The sequence below is a fragment of the Muntiacus reevesi genome, chromosome 17 (genome assembly GCF_963930625.1).
Source record: "Muntiacus reevesi chromosome 17, mMunRee1.1, whole genome shotgun sequence".
Taxonomy (NCBI): domain Eukaryota; kingdom Metazoa; phylum Chordata; class Mammalia; order Artiodactyla; family Cervidae; genus Muntiacus; species Muntiacus reevesi.
Genome location: NC_089265.1, coordinates 37,161,979 through 37,179,695, shown reverse-complemented (window position 1 = coordinate 37,179,695; position 17,717 = coordinate 37,161,979). Strand labels below are relative to the sequence as shown.

General features: G+C 43.9%; 2 protein-coding genes across 3 annotated transcripts in view; one reads left to right on the top strand and one right to left on the bottom strand.

The window, feature by feature from the left end:
• The window catches only part of AK3 (adenylate kinase 3), a 274,466-nt gene that overhangs the window by 113,904 nt on the left and 142,845 nt on the right, over nt 1-17,717 (bottom strand). The gene's annotated exons all lie outside the window — the stretch shown is intronic.
• RCL1 (RNA terminal phosphate cyclase like 1) overlaps nt 1-17,717 on the top strand; it is a 69,255-nt gene that overhangs the window by 44,726 nt on the left and 6,812 nt on the right. For both annotated transcript variants that reach the window (XM_065908001.1, XM_065908002.1), the window contains 2 exons: nt 2,982-3,138; nt 6,879-6,982. In XM_065908001.1, the coding sequence (XP_065764073.1) occupies nt 2,982-3,138; nt 6,879-6,982 (261 nt within the window). The remainder of the gene's footprint in view (nt 1-2,981; nt 3,139-6,878; nt 6,983-17,717) is intronic.

Here is a 17,717-nt window from a genome sequence, read left to right as displayed (position 1 = left end):
GATCTCTGACCTTCATGAGGCCTAAGGAAAAGATAAAGGAGATTTCACAAATGCAGTGGTGGCTCCTTGTCCAGAGCAACAGAGGAGGTGGTGCAGAGCTAGAGTTGGGAAAGGATTTGTGTGCGAAGCTGGCCTTTTCCCTGGGAGTTGGAAAGGTCAGTGATGGTCCCAAACTTTTGGTGTATTGCTCAAATACCATTGGTGTTGTCCTCATTCCTAACATGTGAGTGACAACACCTACATCCCTAGGTTACTGTTACTGTAAATATGAAAAGATCCCATATGTAAGCCCCTAATGCAATGCTGGGCACATAGTAGGTGCTGCAGAAATGGTAGCTGCTAATGCCGTTCTTGCCTTTTCCCTCCCTTCTTGGCTGCAGGTCTGGAATTATGTGTCAGCTGTTTTCTGGGGAGAGGGAATTACACAGGATGGGGGAGGATAGGTGGTGTCAGCAGCTGTCTGAGTGGCCTCATCTCTTCAGTGCCTTGTCATCTGGCCTCTCACTCTACAAAGAAGCAGAGCAGACCAGAAGACTGTGCTCCCAGCTAGAATGTGGCTTTTCATAATGCCATCATTGACCAGCCGACCCTAGTGCTGCTCAAGGCCCATACTTGCGAATAATGAGTAGGAAGCTCACATGTGTATGGAGATGTAGGCATAATGTAGCCTGTTTTACGGGTAAAATTTACCTATAAAACCAATGCACGGTGTTAAATTTGCATTCTGTTTTCTAAATAACAAGTTACTGTTGGCAAACAGTGATCTTCCTTCTCCCTTATGAAATTATAGTCATGAGTAGGTATTTTCCTTTTCTAATTCACTGACGTGTCCTCGTAAGTTAAGCTTGCTGAACTCTGGGAGTGAGAGTCCTATGTGGCCATGCCCTGGGACTTTGGGAGCCAGCAGTTCTTGGTGGCCTGTGTCAGTTCTTTGTCCAGTGCACATTTGTCCAGCCTGGTCCCATTTTGATTCCCAAAGTCATGACTTTTTGAAAAATCTAACCTTTTATCAATTAGAAAGTTTTGGAGCCCGTTATCTATAAACTATACTAATGCCATCTTCAGTGAGGTCACTTGGTGATCAGCTGCTTTGTCAGCATAACTTGAAACAGGCCTGATAATATACATAACCCAAATTGGGGGGTGAGTGATGTTGGCATAATGTGCATAGAGCTTAATATGTTTTCGTGTTGTTTTCTGTAAAACAAATGCTTTATCAAGTGGAACAATCTTGATTAAATGTGAAGTTCATTGTAATAAGTACACATACCTCAAAAATTTCACACAGATGGAAAAGTTTGGAAGTGCTTAGGAACTACAAGTTAAGTGGGTTAGAGCGGTGATGGTGGCTTGTCTCCTGGCCCTTCCTCCCTCCTTTTTCTCCTTGAGCCACTGCCTCTGCTGATGAGCTGGGTGCCCCCTCCCTCCTCCTGGTCAAGTGAGTCATAGGCAACTTGAGATTGTGCTTTAAATGTCCGATGATCATGCTGGGAAGTACAGTGTTAGATTGTCGAGTGTGACTCAGAGTGCCCTGGAACCTGTGTTCTCACTGCTCCCTCTTCCTTGTTATTAACCCTTGGCTGCATAGACAATCAGTGTTTTTTTTTTTTTTAAGAAATTAAGGACCAACCAGTATAGTTACCCCCCTGTGCTGAGGTCATATAGTACATTAATAATTTTACAAGTAGTTTTTCTGAAACAAGTATTTTGGCTAGTTTTGTGCTAGATGCATAGAAGGTGTTTCATGAACACGTATGTTGAATTGTGTTAAAGGAGGCAGGGCTGTATCGTGCTTGCTTGTGGAGTATACTGCTGGGAGTTGGATATAGCTAACCCTGGAACAACGCTTGGATTAGGAGTGCTGAACTTCCCTGTAGTCAAAACCAGCAGTCGGCTCTCCATCTTTGGTTCCTCTGTATCCGGGGTTCATATTTAATGAAAAAAAAGATCTGTGTCACTGGACCCGAGCAGTTCAAACCTGTGTTGTTCAAGGATCAGCTATATTTGTTTAAAAGGCACTGAGCAAGGTAGATGTGAGGTGTCACGTCTAGAAGTTTTGTGGGGAGATGCTTGTGTTTATTATTGTCAGCTGATTTTGTTTTACATCAAACTGGTTGTCACTAAGCTTCATGAGAGCAGGGCCTGTGTGTGCCCCAGTTCCTGGGTATGTAGAAACTTTCTCCTAAATGTTTTTTGTGTGCATGAGTGCACGAAGCATATGTGGTCCTGGACTGGAAGGATGTTAGGTTCTGGCTGCTGGTGGCAAAAACACCTGGGTGAGAACATGATACTGGCTTCTGGATTATATTCATTGAATTCTGAGTTAGCGATGTCCCGTGGGAACAAAAACATAAAGGTGTACCCTTCTCTAGGCCCTTTCTCCTTGGGTGATCTTTCTCATCACGGGGCAACAACTTGCTGTTTCTCAAGAAGAGCTGTAATCAGGTGGTCTCCAGGCTGCTTACATTTCTGGGGTGGTTGAGTGAGGGCCAGGGAAGTGGAGAACTTGTGTGGGCTTTGGCTTCTGGAAGATCTGTTTGAAATGCATATCAGTCTCTTTCTGGCCGTGTGGACTTGGTGCTGGTTGCTTGATTTGTCCATTTCCTCAGTTGTAAGGTGGGATGGTAATATTTACTCTGCAGAGTCATGTCAAGCCCCTAGCTCAGAAACTGGCTGAGAGTAGGAACTCAATATCGTTAGGGTGGCTGTGTGCGTGGAGTGTTACAAACTCTTACAGTGTACGGTGTGGGGGAGGGGAGGGCTGAAAGGGAAGGCAGTGCAAATTCTCATCACCTTTGGTTTTGCCATGTGTGTGCTCTCACTGAGTCATGTGTATTTCCAGTGTGAGCTGGTGGGAACTCTAATAAGGCCTGATGTAACCAGACAGAGTGCCATCAAAAGGATGTTTGTCTTCTCTTTTGACTGGTGAATGCAAACCCTGCTTCATACGCTGCTCACTGTCTGTGCCTTTGAACCTCCAGGTCTCCGGGCTTTGGGCTGTCCCTGGTTGCGGAGACCACCAATGGCACTTTCCTCAGTGCTGAGCTGGCCTCCAACCCCCAGGGCCAGGGCGCAGCGATGCTGCCCGAAGACCTCGGCAGGAACTGCGCCAGGCTGCTGCTCGAAGAGATCTACCGGGTATGTCCTCAGCTTCTGCAGGCCTGGGAGAGGAGCACCTAGAAGCAATTCCCATGTTTCTTCATTAGCAACTTTCTTTCTCTTTTAAGGGCTTCAGTCAAGGAGTTAACCTTTTGCTGCCCTTTAGACAGTTCAGCATTAACTAGCTTAGTGGGTTAGCTGACTAGTCAGTGAGCAGAGGCTCAGCCACATTGGTTTGGTAGAAACAGCAGGTAAGTTTTAACCATTGGGAGGGCAGAGAACTAGAACAGAGTCATGCAAGAGAGAGGAGATGAAGAATGAAGCAGGTTAGGCAGTGACTCGCCAAGTGAAGGGCACACACTGCCCTGCCCAGAGCAGGGACTTTCTCTCAGCCCCCAGTCGTTGCCACACCATGGGTGAGGGCTCGTTCTCAGATTTTTCAAGAGAAACTGGAAAGCTGGATTTGTATGTGACAGTTAATTCAGATAAAAAACAGTGTCATTAGGCTCGACTTTGCACAGTGTTCAGGAGTGTTGACGACTGTCTAAGGAAGGCAGGCCTGTGTCAAGAGCACAGTAGGGGCTTGGGAAGATGAGACAAAGAAAAGGTGACAGGAGATGCTGAAGACAAACCTGCACCAGTGGTCATTTTGCTTAGACATTCATCAGTGCTCCTGTCTCTTTCCAGTGGATCTGGGGGACGTGGATGTATCTCATTACAGACCAGCCCATGGGAGCCCACAGGCACAGCTGGAATGTGGGTTTTATATCTCCGTAAGTGGCAGATTATAAGCCTCAGGGTGAAAGCACAGTCTACCAGTCCCCAAGACAGAAAACATGCAATCTGGATTAGGTTATTATTTTTTTTTCTTTAGTCTATTTAAATTCTACTTTAAACCATTTAATTGTGGCTGGACTGCGTTTTTTGTTTTAAATCATTAAGAAAATTTCTTTTGTGTGGATCTGTGATCTTTAATTGCTAAAAAGGATGAAGATGCTTCATGTTTTTATAATAATTCTTTGTAAAGTCTGTGATGTGACATGATTTAAATGAGTAATAAAAATCCGTCTCCTTTGGTACTGTTTATTTTTACCAAAGTTTTAATCCTCTGATCTAATTTCTCTTGTTCCATTTATGTCTCATCAGTTAGCAAGTCCTCTTGATTCCATTCCAGACTTTCTGGAACTACCCTAGCCTATCCATCTCTCTGCACCATCTACTACCCTCTTCCCTTCCACACCAACCTCCTCCCATTAGATGTACTGGCTCTCCTTTCTTACAGAGAGGAAATCCTTTCCACATTCTCTCCAGCATCCTCTTCAGTCTAAATCTCCCCCTAAAACAGTGATCTGATCTTGTTACTCCTTTGCTCAGAGACCTTCACCAGCTTCTCACTTTCCCAGGATAAAGTCAAAACCCTTGACAACAGTGGGAAAAGCCCTACCTCAGCCTTCCTGCTCCACCTTGTCCCTGCAGTCCATGTAGTTCTCATCAAAGAGCTCTCAGCCACTTTCAGGCTGGCCTCCTGGCTGTTCATCACTGGCCCTGGGTCGTATTTTCCCCCATCCTCCTGTTCTTCTTCCCTCTCCAAATCCTGCTCATCACTCCAGGGCCAGCTCAAATCCCCACCTCCACAAAGCCTCTCTCTGGAGCCGGGCGAGTGACTACCTCTACCCCACCACCTTGGCAATCCTGGTGCCCTCAATGGCATAGCTTCATCTTCACCTTGAACTGTTACTGGTTCCTGCTCACATCTCATAGTGAGGTTGAAGCTACTTGGCACAAGGATCGTATCTTCTGCTTTTGGAGTGGTCCCACCACTCCCTCCATGGTGTCCTGTATACAGACCCTAATATATTTATTGTAGTAAAGTGTTGGTTCAGCGCATAATAAAAATCAGTTGCGGAACTTTCCTAGTGGCCTAGTGGATACGAATCTGCCTGCCAAGGCAGGGGACACGGGTTCGGTTCCTGGTCCAGGAAGAACCCACATGCCTTGGAATGACTAAGCCTGTGTGCCACAACTACTGAGCCTGTGCTCTAGAAACTGTGCTCCTCAGCAAGAGAAGCCACTCCAATGAGAAGCCCTCACACCGCAAGGAAGGGAAGCCCCTGCTAGCTGCAACTACAGAAAGCCTGCCCAAGCAGCAATGAAGACACAGTGCAGCCAAAAATAAAAAAATTAATAAAATAAATAAAAATCAGTTGAGAATGGCAGAATAGCACTATAGTGATAGGAAGCAGAGACTAAAGAGATCAGTTTTAATTTTATGAAACGGAGTGAGTTCTGTGAAACAGAAATAGTGTTGTTGGTCCATATATTCTCCATGGGGTCAGGTTTTCCTTTTAGATGGAAATATATGTGCTATACCTCTTGTTCTAAAATTTGCTAAAGGAGATTAAAATAGTGTCCTTTATCAACTCAGGTAGATTTAAGAAGAGCAGTAGATTTTCATAAATTCTGGCTGGAGGATCCACTTCCATTGTAGGAAATCTTAACGGCAGAGAATGAGTGTCTGCATGTGGGAATTGACTTACTTCCTACCCTATACACATTGAAAAGGAAAGAGATGTGCTCACATAAGCAGCAGTGGGCGACCACCTAGCCTGTTCAAAGTCTGGGAGAGTCTAGCCTTGAATGATGAAGTGTCATGGTTAAAAACTAGATTTCTTATGATGTGTGCAAAATATGTTGAAGTGCAAGGTGATCCTGCTTTCGCTATTTACATTGCAAGTTTAAATTGTTTTTGGAACTTTCTTGGTGGTCCAGTGACTAAGGCTCCATCCTCCCAACACAAGGGGCCCAGGTTCAATCCCTGGTCAGAGAACTAGATCCCATGTGCTGCAACTAAGAGTTTGCATGCCGCAACTAAGTATCCTGCATGCTGCAACTAAGACCCAGTGCAGCCAAATAAGTGAATAAATATAGCTAACTAACTGGCTAAATAAATTGTTTTAAATAAAGTTATCCCAGAAAGAATGATCTGAAATAAAGACATTGTTTAAAGCACAAATGGAAACAGCAGGAATGTACACATCAAGTGTAAGAATGGCTAAAGTGGTTGAGAAATTCAAGAATGAAAAAAGAAAGGCAACCAAGGCAGTTATACTTCAGGAGAAATTTTTGAAAAGAATTCTGTTCTGCTTATTGATTTGGAGGAACAGGGAAAATGAAAGATAATGCATAAATAGTAAGAGTGGAGGGATTGGATTTGGGAGGTTCTCCAGTTCTAAGGCACACAGGAAGAGCTGAAGAGGGGAATCTAATGGGACATGGCATGGAGTTTCTGAATGTAATTAAATAAGTGTTTCAGGTAAGACCCTTGAAAAGGAAAGGTCCTCTCATGTCAGATTAGCCGTGGTGGTCTCTGAAAGATATTAATGAGTAGAAATGTCATTCACTTAACCTTTGTTAATTACCTGTGCTTTGCCTATAAATGATTATGCCTTTTTGCTTATAGTTCCTGCTATTGGTTTAATTACGAAGGGAAGGTTTCATTTTTCCTTAGATGTACTTCAGTAAACTTCAGTGTCCATTGATTCTGATAGTCTCAACTCTTACAATTATTTTGATTAACTGTTTAAGCCCCTACAGTTGTTAATATGAGGATAAGTCTTGAAAAAACCCTTATTTTGTTTTATTATTGCTTGAACTTTGCAGTCTGCCCTTCTGTGTGTCTGCTCTGGACATCTGTGTCCTTTTTTTTCCTCCCTCTATTTGATTGGTTTTCCATTATCTGACTGGTACAATATTAATCTTTAAAGTGTTTTTATTTACAGGGTGGATGTGTGGACTCGACCAACCAGAGCCTGGCTCTATTACTCATGACCCTTGGACAGCAGGATGTTTCCAAAGTCCTGCTCGGACCACTCTCTCCCTACACGTGAGTTGTTTTCTTTCAGCCTCCTATGCTGTCCACTTCTGTTCCCTGATAGCTCAGTTCGTAAAGAATCCGCCTGCCATGCGGGAGACCCCAGTTCTATTTCTGGGTCAGGAAGATCCCCTGGAGAAGGGATAGGCTATCCACTCCAGTATGTTTGGGCTTCCCTTGTGGCTCAGCTGGTAAAGAATCTGCCTGCAATGCAGGAGACCTGGGTTCGATCCCTGGGTTGGGAAGATCCCCTGGAGAAGGGAAAGGCTATCCACTCCAGTATTCTGGTCTGGAGAATTCCATGGACAGTCCATGGGGTTGCGAAGAGTCGGACACGACTGAGCGACTTTCACTTCATTTCTGTCCTCCAGTTGCATGAAACCACAAAAGCGTTATACTGAACACCATCCTGTGGGCACCTGATTGTACTAATCCTAAATGAGCTGGAGGTTGTCGTTTTCATCTGGTGTCTCAAGGATTCAGTCTTCCTTTCTTTCCTGAAGTTTCTTCCTCTCCATCTGTCGCTCCCTTAAAGCTGCATGATATGTATTTGACAGTTCTCTCTGTGCTTTACACCTTATTTCCATTTTCAGTTCAGTCGCTCAGTTGTGTCCGACTCTTTGCGACCCCGTGAATAGCAACACGCCAGGTCTCCCTGTCCATCACCAACTCCTGGAGTCCACCCAAACTCATGTCCATCGAGTTGGTGATACCATCCAACCATCTCATCCTCTGTCGTCCCCTTCTCCTCCTGCCCCCAATCCCTTCCAGCCTCAGAATCTTTTCTAATGAGTCAACTCTTCGCATGAGGTGGCCAAAGTATTGGAGTTTCAACTTCAGCATCAGTCCTTCCAATGAGCACCCAGGACTGATCTCCTTTAGGATGGACTGGTTGGATCTCCTTGCAGTCCAAGGGACTCTCAATAGTCTTCTCCAACACCACAGTTCAAAGGTGTCAATTCTTCAGCGTTCAGCTTTCTTTATAGTCCAACTCTCACATCCATACATGACCACTGGAAAAACCATAGCCTTGACTAAACAGACCTTTGTTGGCAAAGTAATGTCTCGCTTTTTAATATGCTATCTAGGTTAGTCATAACTTTCATTCCAAGGAGTAGGCGTCTTTTAATTTCATGGCTGCAATCACCATCTGCAGTGATTTTGGAGCCCCCAAAAATAAAGTCTGACACTGTTTCCACTGTTTCCCCATCTATTTCCCATGAAGTGATGCGACCAGATGCCATGATCTTAGTTTTCTGAATGTTGAGCTTTAAGCCAACTTTTTCACTCTCCTCCTTCACTTTCATCAAGAGGCTTTTTAGATCCTCTTCACTTTCTGCCTTAAGGGTGGTGTCATTTGCATATCTGAGGTTATTGATATTTCTCCCCGCAGTCTTGATTCCAGCCTGTGCTTCTTTCAGCCCAGCATTTCTCATGATGTACTCTGCATGTAAGTTAAATAAGCAGGGTGACAATATACAGCCTTGATGTACTCCTTTTCCTATTTGGAACCAGTCTGTTGTTTCACGTCCAGTTCTAACTGTTGCTTCCTGACCTGTATATAGGTTTCTCAAGAGGCAGGTCAGGTGGTCTGGTATGCCCATCTCTTTCAGAGTTTTCCACAGTTTATTGTGATCCACACATTCAAAGGCTTTGGCATTTCCATTTTGGAGGTATACTATTTATATATAGTTTGGGTGTTATTGTTAGTTTTAAAAAATTCCTCTTTTCTCTAGCTATAGGAAAAAAGACTGCCTTTTTGTCCAAAAGACAAAGTCCTTCCTGGACTAGGAAGGAAATGCAGAAGTGAGTTTGAGGCCAAGGGATTGTTATCAGAAGTTGCCTGCTGGATTATTAAAGTAGGCATTCTCCAAAAAGAGCAGATCTTTAGAAGACTTGAATTCTAAACAGAACCGTGAAAAAGCATTCCTGATAGTAAGTGAGGTTGCTGTGAACAGCCCCTTTGAGCACTGATATCTCTGTACACGTGTCTGTGTCCATGAAGATTGTTCTGGAGCCGCCTGTAGCTTTGGAGGAGTGGGCCTTGGGTGCAAGGGAATATTCAGGTAGGTATGAGACTGAACTGCCCTTTTTCGGTTATCATGGTACCGATGCTGTGTGTCTGAAAGGTACAGTACTGTGATAACTGAAGAATGGTGGTGCCATCACGTGGAGAAAGGGGCGGGCGCTGCAGCGGGGCTGGCGCACCCCTGGGCCACGGCTTGTGCGCAGAGAGACCAGGAGATTCTTCTGAAGGCTTTTTTTTTTTTCCCTGTGAGTTGATGGTGGATAGCTCTCTGAAACAAGGAAATGGAAGAGAATACATTCTGTTAGCAGTGTGGAAAGACAGATAAGCAGGAAACTGGTGAGGACCACGTTATCTCCTGATAACTTGTGTAAAGTTAAACGTTTCACAGGACAGGAAATCTGAAAATTGACTAGTCCTAAATGACATGCTGACATGAGGAATCAACATTGCTGAGAAAGACTTCACAGTTAGCACAGCACCCTAAGTGCAGAGATTGGCTTTCCGGTGAGGGTTTGCTGGAAGTGACTGGCGGCTGTGTGACCCCCACAGCCCACTCCAGCTTCTTAGCCAGTCTCATCGCTGCCACTTTCCCAGCCTTGGTTTCGGGGCCTGGCCGCTCACCCAGCCTGAGGCAGTGTCTAGAAATGTGTGTGGTCGTGGGGCATGGGGTTTGGCAGAACATTATGTGAAAAATGGAATGTATATTTTTATTTTTCCTTGACACGGTTTTTTTTCCTCTCACTTTAGAGTTTTGTTTTGTTTTTTCAGTTTGCTACAGAGCCTTGTATAGTCTTTTTAAAGGGTCAGCAAACTCTGTGGAGATGGTGAAGATGTGACTGGACATTTTTAAAAGTTCCTGTGTCCTTGACACACTCCCTCACTCAACATTAATTGCAGTGTCTTGTCTTCCAGAAACCTTGCCTAAAATTACACATCTCCTGGAAAACAAAGTAGTCTGCTCTGAATGGAGCTTTACAGAAGTGGGACAAATTGCAAAATTTTGTGTTTTGAGCCCTGGGGCTGGAGCTCGCAGGACATGTTCCTCCGGGTTACCCACCTCCCAGGGCTTCCTGCAAGAGGGGTGGCCAGGGGCTTGGAAAGGGCAGCCTCTCATCTTTTAGTAAACTGGCACAGGGTGGTGGTGGGAGGGGGGTCTCTTTTTGAAAACTGTTTCTGTTTGGGACCCTTCTTCCCTTAATCGTCATGGAAAGCTCCAGAAGCCCAAAGTGATGCAGGTCAAAGGTGGGAAGAAATACAGGGCAAAGGTGGGAAGAAATACATGAGCTGCAGGGCAGACAAAGTTATCATCCCCTGTTTACAAACAGGCATTACGTACATTATGTTAATGGTGAAAAGGACAGAATCCACTGTCAGGTAGATGGTGGTGAGGGGACAGCTTATTCCCATTGGATTCAGGAACTTTGGAGACCAAACTATTACACTTATTTTTATGTGCGGTTAAAATAATAAAAATCTGCTTTCTGTATGTAACCTCAGATTTCTAAAGAAAACCAGAAGCAAGATCCTCCTTGGTTTAAAGAAATGTATTTCTTCTGGCAGTTTGCACATTTAGATTTGTATAAATAACTTTAAAAATGTGTTTACAGAGCACTGGGATCAGGCAGGATAGTTTTTTTTCCAAGTGTTGCTTTCTGGAAAATAAGGGTCCCTTGTTTTTCTCCTTTCATCTTCTCTCTTATTGCAGGATGTGACTGGTAATGATTTTCTGTGTTACTTGAGAAAGTAAGTCAATATGTGTGAAATTCTTTGGGAGAGCCAGAGATTTCTTTTTTCCCCCAGTAGAATGAAATAGTATTGGATGACATGGTGGTAATATGGAGAATCTTATTTCTTTTCAGTTTGTGGAGTTCTGGGTGGTTTACAATTGGTAATGGTGATTCTACGTTCCCCTCAAAAAGCTTAGTTTTACAGTTTGGGGACAGTTTGTACTTCCTTTAAAATTATGGTTACATATCAATGAGCATCTTAATTAGCACTTTCAGAAACCGTTTATGATCGGAGACTGCAGTGACCACAGCTCTCTGTGTTCTTCCAGTGCACTGGTGTTGGAGCCCAGCCTATGTGGATTTCAGTTCTGGCTGTACCTTGCAGCGCTGGGAGACCATGGACAAGGTCCTTGGCATCTCTGAGCCTCAGTCTCATCCATAGAGAAAGTCATTGGTCCTGAAGTCATGGGCTTGTGGAGGTGGAGTGAGTTTTTTAGAGATTGGGTGCTTAGCGCTCCAAACAGCATGCCTGGGGAAGCTCCATCAGTGCTCGACACACAGGGAAGTCCAGTCTCCTGGTTAGGTTATTTTCAACACCAGGAGGAGTTGCTTTGGGTGATCTCAGGCCTGAAGTCAGCTGTAAATTGTCTATCTCTAGATCTGCATCCACTAATTTTTAAAATTTATTACAGCTTCCTTCAGTCACGTTAATAAATAGATTACACATATTTTACTTACTGTTCCCAAGAATTCTGTAAGTGGATGTTTATTTAACAGCATTTACAGGGTTCACTCTTGGGCAGGTGTTGTTTTAAGTGCTTTACAAATAACGAACTCATTCAGGTTTCATGATAATCCCACAAGGGTTTAGATAAAGACAGGTACTGTTACATACTCTGTTTTACAAATGAGGGGATTGAGACACAGAGAGGTCGAGTCACATGCGCAGGGTCACTCACACAGTCAGCAGCTGAGGTTTTTGAACTCTGACGTCCTGTCGCTGACCCACTGTGCTCTTCAGTAGACTGGGATTCATGTCTGTTATTGGACTCCAGGTACCTCCCTGCCTGAGCAAGGGTGCCATGCTATATCTTCTCAGAGTCCTTCTTTCAAATTGTCATAAAATAATTTCCTTCTGTCTGTCTTTGGAAGTCTAAAGTAAACCATGTCACTTTGTTTTAGTCCAGTTTTAAAATTGACATCTTTATATGATTTTTGAAGTGCTGGGGAGTGAGAGCCTGGTGTCCTTGTCAGACGCTGACTGATGGGGTTGGCTAACCCAGCATGTAGCACAGCGATGTGAGGATCAAGGCGAGTGATGCGCAGGAGTACTGGGAGCTGCTGGTCGAGCCTGCTGCTCTTTGGGTTCATTGCCTAACTCTCTAGGAGCCAGCACAGCACATGCTGCTGTATTTACATCTGGGGAGTGGTTTAAATGCTGCAGAGCCCTGCCAACTTACTGTGCTCTTTGAGCAACAGAACACATTTGGAATATGGTAAAAACAAGTGATATCCTTACTTTTCAGATGAAAAAGAGGTCAGCCACCTGCTCATAGTTAGTTCTTGGCTGCACTTGGCCTGGGGCCCACATCTCGTGAGGGTGCCGCCTGTCTGGCTCTCTGTTTCCTGTTGCCTTAAAATGGAGTTTAATAACATCATTTCTGGAGCAGAGGTCAGTGGGCCTTTCAGAAAGTTGCTCTTTGGCAGAAGAAGTACCACCAATACATCTAAAAGCTTCCGTGTAGTGACTTCAGGGGGCCGCATTGAGCAGATTCTCTTCCCACCCCCAGATCTTCCATCCCCTCAGCTTGTAGATCAACTCCTTAGACCCCAGAGGTAGGTGATTCCCGTGTCTGAGAGGCTTGGTGGAGCAGGGGGCAGGACCCTCTGGCGTGGTTTGGTCTGTGGAGCTGCCAGAGGGCGCTCACTGTGACTCCTCTCACTGCCAGACTTTAGAGGGGGACCTGCTAAGAGGGGCTGTATTTTAAGGGGCAGTGCCAGGCAACCTGGCAAGTTGTAGGCAATTGGGATCAAACGGGCAGATGACCATGAGCCCAGTGGCCTTCACCTGTTGACCAGTAGTGGTGTTGGGAACAACCTGCTCTTGGAAAATACCCAGGAAAAATTACCTCTGTGCTCTAGGAGTCTCTGAAACCTGCTTGTCAAATGGACTTGAGGCATTCACAGAAATTAGGTTGTTAATATATATGTGTATATATATATAAATCACTTTGTTCTGGGGTGGGGAAAGCTCTCTCTGGATACTTCTCTGAGTCAGGATTTAAATTCTCTGCACAGGAGTTGCATAGTCCCAGTTGCCTAAAATGGTTAATCTGAGAAGCTGCCAGTCACACCATGTGGGGGTTATCGTAGAGGAGCAGCAGGGCTGTCCTCCATATCCCCTGGGTGCCTCTTCTGCCTGGCTCTGTGGCTGGGGTGTATATCTAGGAGGTGTGGGTCTATTGTATGGTGTTTGGAAGAGAAGGAAAGGCGAGTGGTGCCTTGAGGGCCAACATGTGGCTGTGGCCCTGCTGAGCCATGCGGCTGTGGAGGAGGATGTGGACCAGCCCTGAACGTGAGGTGGGTGAGAGGTGGGTGAATTTATTCTGTTTGATTTTCATTTTCTTAAGGAGATTATTAGGATTCCATATTGTCGGAGGTTATTTCTCATAGCAAAAAAAAAAAGCTATGTTTGCTTTTTGCTATCCCATGCAGCAAGAGACTTGGGGATAATGAGACTGGAGGTGAAGGGGAGCATTAAGACATACCTTAATCCAGCCCTTACACAGGCTTCTTCAGACTGGCTGGAGGGTTGGCAGAACATTATGTAAGAAGTGGAACCGACTTTGCTTTTTCTAACACTTCCAAAGGCTACAAATATCCCATGCAACTATTCAGGCCTGCACACTCAAGCCTGTGTTTCTGTCCTCCTTCTCCAAGAGATCAGAAGCAGGCTGTGGCCTCTTAGGAATTCTGCCAGATGGGGAGGGTGTCTGGTTTTTCTAGCACAGTTGAGCAATTCAGGTGGAAGAATGAAGTAGGCTGGGGAGGCTCTCGGGCCTGTATTAGAACCGAGGCAGCAGCAAGAGAGAACAGGCTGTTTGCTTCTTAGAATGCAGACGAGTGGGTGAGATGGCTGGCTTTTTCTTCGTTATTGCCAGCTGGAAGCTTTGCCCACAGATGTGGACTGTTTATCTGTGGGTTTGATGTGTTTGTTTTCTTTTTTTCCTAGGGCGGGGTTGAGGAGGTTGTAAGGCTGGGACAGAGAGCAAAAATCTGAAAATTTCAATTGGTTAGTTAAATGGGAAAGCTAGCAGGGGAAGAAGAGACTCCGCTTAATTGCTCAGAATGTTGAAGTCATTTCTCAGAAGTATACCTGAACCCTAACTCCCAGTTTCTGTTGGTTACCCCTCTCCTGAGTGCCTTATATAGTGCCTGGCAGGTATAATGGGTTAAGTTCATTGCCATGGAGATGCTTATATAATTTGTCAAGAGGGGGCAGGGGGCAATTGTGAGACAGCTATACATGAGCATTTCATGAGACTCCATAAGCAGAGCCAAGAATGCTGTGGAAACCTGGAGGGGTCATTGACTAGAGAAGACTTTGTAGATTAGGCAGCAAATAGGATGTTACTTTAAAGATGGAAATGAAATAGCACCATTCAGTGTGGAAGAGAGAGCAAAGGAGTGAAGAATTATTCTGTGAGCATACACTCATCACCCTGTTCTCCAGGGTGGTTACTGTTCCATCTTGTAACCCCTGTCTCAAGCAGAGAGGATATGCAATTGTTCAGGTTTTGTGTGTGTGTGTGTGTGTTTTCCCTCCTTTGTCTAGATTAATGAGGACAGAGGGGTAGGAGATGGTGGAACATACAATAGACTTTAGATTTAGCTTGGAATACCATGTGAGGATGGGAGCCAAGGATCAGTACTTTTTTTTCTTAACTTCACAAAATTTTAACCAACTTTCAGTTCAATTCAGTTAAGTCACTCAGTTGTGTCCGACTCTTTGCGACCCCATGAACCGCAGCACACCAGGCCTCCTTGCCCATCACCAACTCCTGGAGTCCACCCAAACCCATATCCATTGAGTCAGTGACGCCATCCACCATCTCATCCTCTGTCATCCCCTTCTCCTCCTGCCCTCAATCTTTCCCAGCATCAGGGTCTTTTCAGATGAGTCAGATCTTCGCATCAGGTGGCCAAAGTTTCAGCTTCAACATCAGTCCTTCCAATGAACACCCAGGACTGATCTCCTTTAGAATGGACTGGTTGGATCTCCTTGCAGTCCAAGGGACTCTCAAGAGTCTTCTCCAACACCACAGTTCAAAAGCGTCAATTCTTCAGTGCTCAGCTTTCTTCACAGTCCAACTCTCACATCCATACATGACCACTGGAAAAACCATAGCCTTGACTAAACAGACCTTTGTTGGCAAAGTAATGTCTCGCTTTTTAATATGCTGTCTAGATTGGTCGTAACTTTCATTCCAAGGAGTAAGCGTCTTTTAATTTCATGGCTGCAGTCACCATCTGCAGTGATTTTGGAGCTCAGAAAAATAAGTCAGCCACTGTTTCCACTGTTTCCCCATCTATTTGCCATGAAGTATGGGACCGGATGCCATGATCTTAGTTTTCTGAATGTTGAGCTTTAAGCCAACTTTTTCACTCTCTTTCACCTTCATCAAGAGGCTGTTTTAGTTCTTCTTTACTTTCTGCCATAAGGGTGGTGTCATCTGCATATCTGAGGTTATTAATATTTCTCCCAGCTATCTTGATTCCAGCTTGTGCTTCCTCCAGTCCAGCGTTTCTCATGATGTACTCTGCATGTAAGTTAAATAAGCAGGGTGACAAAATACAGCCTTGATGTACTCCTTTTCCTATTTGGAACCAGTCTGTTGTTCCATGTCCTGTTCTAACTGTTGCTTCCTGACCTGGATACAGGTTTCTCAAGAGGCAGGTCAGGTGGTCTGGTATTCCCATCTGTTTCAGAATTTTCCATAGTTTATTGTGATCCACACAGTCAAAGGCTTTGGCATAGTCAATAAAGCGGAAATAGATGTTTTTCAGGAACTCTCTAGCTTTTTTGATGATCCATCAGATGTTGGCAATTTAATCTCTGGTTCTTCTGCCTTTTATAAATCCAGCTTGAACATGTGGAAGTTCATGGTTCACATATTGCTGAAGCCTGGCTTGGAGAATTTTGAGCATTACTTTACTAGCATGTGAGATGAGTGCAATTGTGTGGTAGTTTGAGCATTCTTTGGGATTGCCTTTCTTTGGGATTGGAATGAAAACTGACCTTTTCCAGTCCTGTAACCAGCTTTATTGAGATATAATTTGCATACCACACAGCTTATTTAAAATGTACAATTTAGTGAGTTTTTAGTTTATTCACAGAGACATATAAATGTAACTACAGTCTAATTTTAGAACATTTTTGCCACCCCAGAAAGAAAGTCTTGCCTATTTACAGTTATTCCCAATTCCTCTCATCCCCCCTCTGCAGCCCCAGGCAACCCCTAATCTGCTTTCTGCTGCTGTAATAAATGTGCTTGTTCTGTCCAGTTCATATAGACATAAACAATATGTGATTCTTTGTGACTGGCTTGTTTCACTGAGCAGAATGTTTTCAAGGTTCATCCATATTATCACATATATCAATACTTCATTCCTTTTTATGGCTGAATAATATTCCATTCTACAGATAAACCACAATTTGTTTATCTATTCATCAGTTGATGGTCATTTAGGTTATTTGTACTTTTTGACTGTTATGAATTGATGCTGTGTACAAGTTTTTGTCTGGATATATGTTTTCATTTTTCTTGTGTATATACCTGAGTGGAACTGCAGGATCATATGGTACCTGACTCCTTGTTTCACATTTTGAGAATCTGCCAGAGTGTTTTCCACAGTGGTGGTACCATTTTATATATCTACTAGCAGTGTTTTGAGGGTTCGGTTTCTCCGCATCCTCACCCATACTTTTGTTATTACCTTTTTCCCCCCCAGCCTTTCTGTTGGTTTGTGAAGTGGTATGTCATGGTGGTTTTTATTTGTGTTTCCATAATAACTAATGATGTTGAGTTTCACATGCTTAATGCTGTTATGCATATCTTCTTTAGAGAAATTTTTATTCAGATCCTTTGCTCATTTTAAAATTAGGTTATTTGGTTTTTTATTATTGAGTTGTAAGAGTTCTTTATATGTTCTAGACACCAGACCTTTATGAGGTAAATGATTTGCAAGTATTTTCTCCCTTTCTGGATATTGTCTCTCTACTTTCTTTTTTTTTTTTTCTTTTTTTTCTATTTTTTTCCTACTTTCTTAATAATGTTCAGACAAGATTTTAATGTTGATGAAGTTCGGTATATATCTATTTTTTCTTTTATCACTCTGCTTTTGATTCTGTATCTAAGAAATCATTGCTTAACCCAAGATCATAAAGATATTCACCTGTTTTATTCTGTGAATTTCATAGCTTTAGCTCTTGCACACAGGTCTTTGGTCTGTTTTGAGTGAATTTTTGTGTGTGATATGAGGAAAGGGCCTAGCTTCATTCTTCTATGTGTGAAGTTGTTAGAACACCATTTGTTGAGATTATTCTTTTCTTGTTGAATTACCTTGGCACCTTTTAGAAAATTATTCGACCATAAATGTGTGAGCTCATTTCTTGACTCTCAGTTCTGTTCCATTGGTCCTACATGTCAGGATCAGTATTTTGAAAGCTCTTGGGGTGATTCCACATACATTCTGGATGGCGAGCGTTTGGACAGTTTGGTTGGGAGGCAGCACAACGCCAGGTTACTGAAGTACTCATGAGAGATGTGCAGGTCGTCTGTTGTTAACTAAACCAGTGTTTCCCAAGTTGGGCTGGTAAGAGTCACCAGGGATGGAGAGTTACTTGGGGAGACAAGGCCTGGTAAAGGGTGGAGAGGGGACCTGTGGCCTGTAGTTCTGTACTCTCCGACGTGGACATTTTCTCTTCACC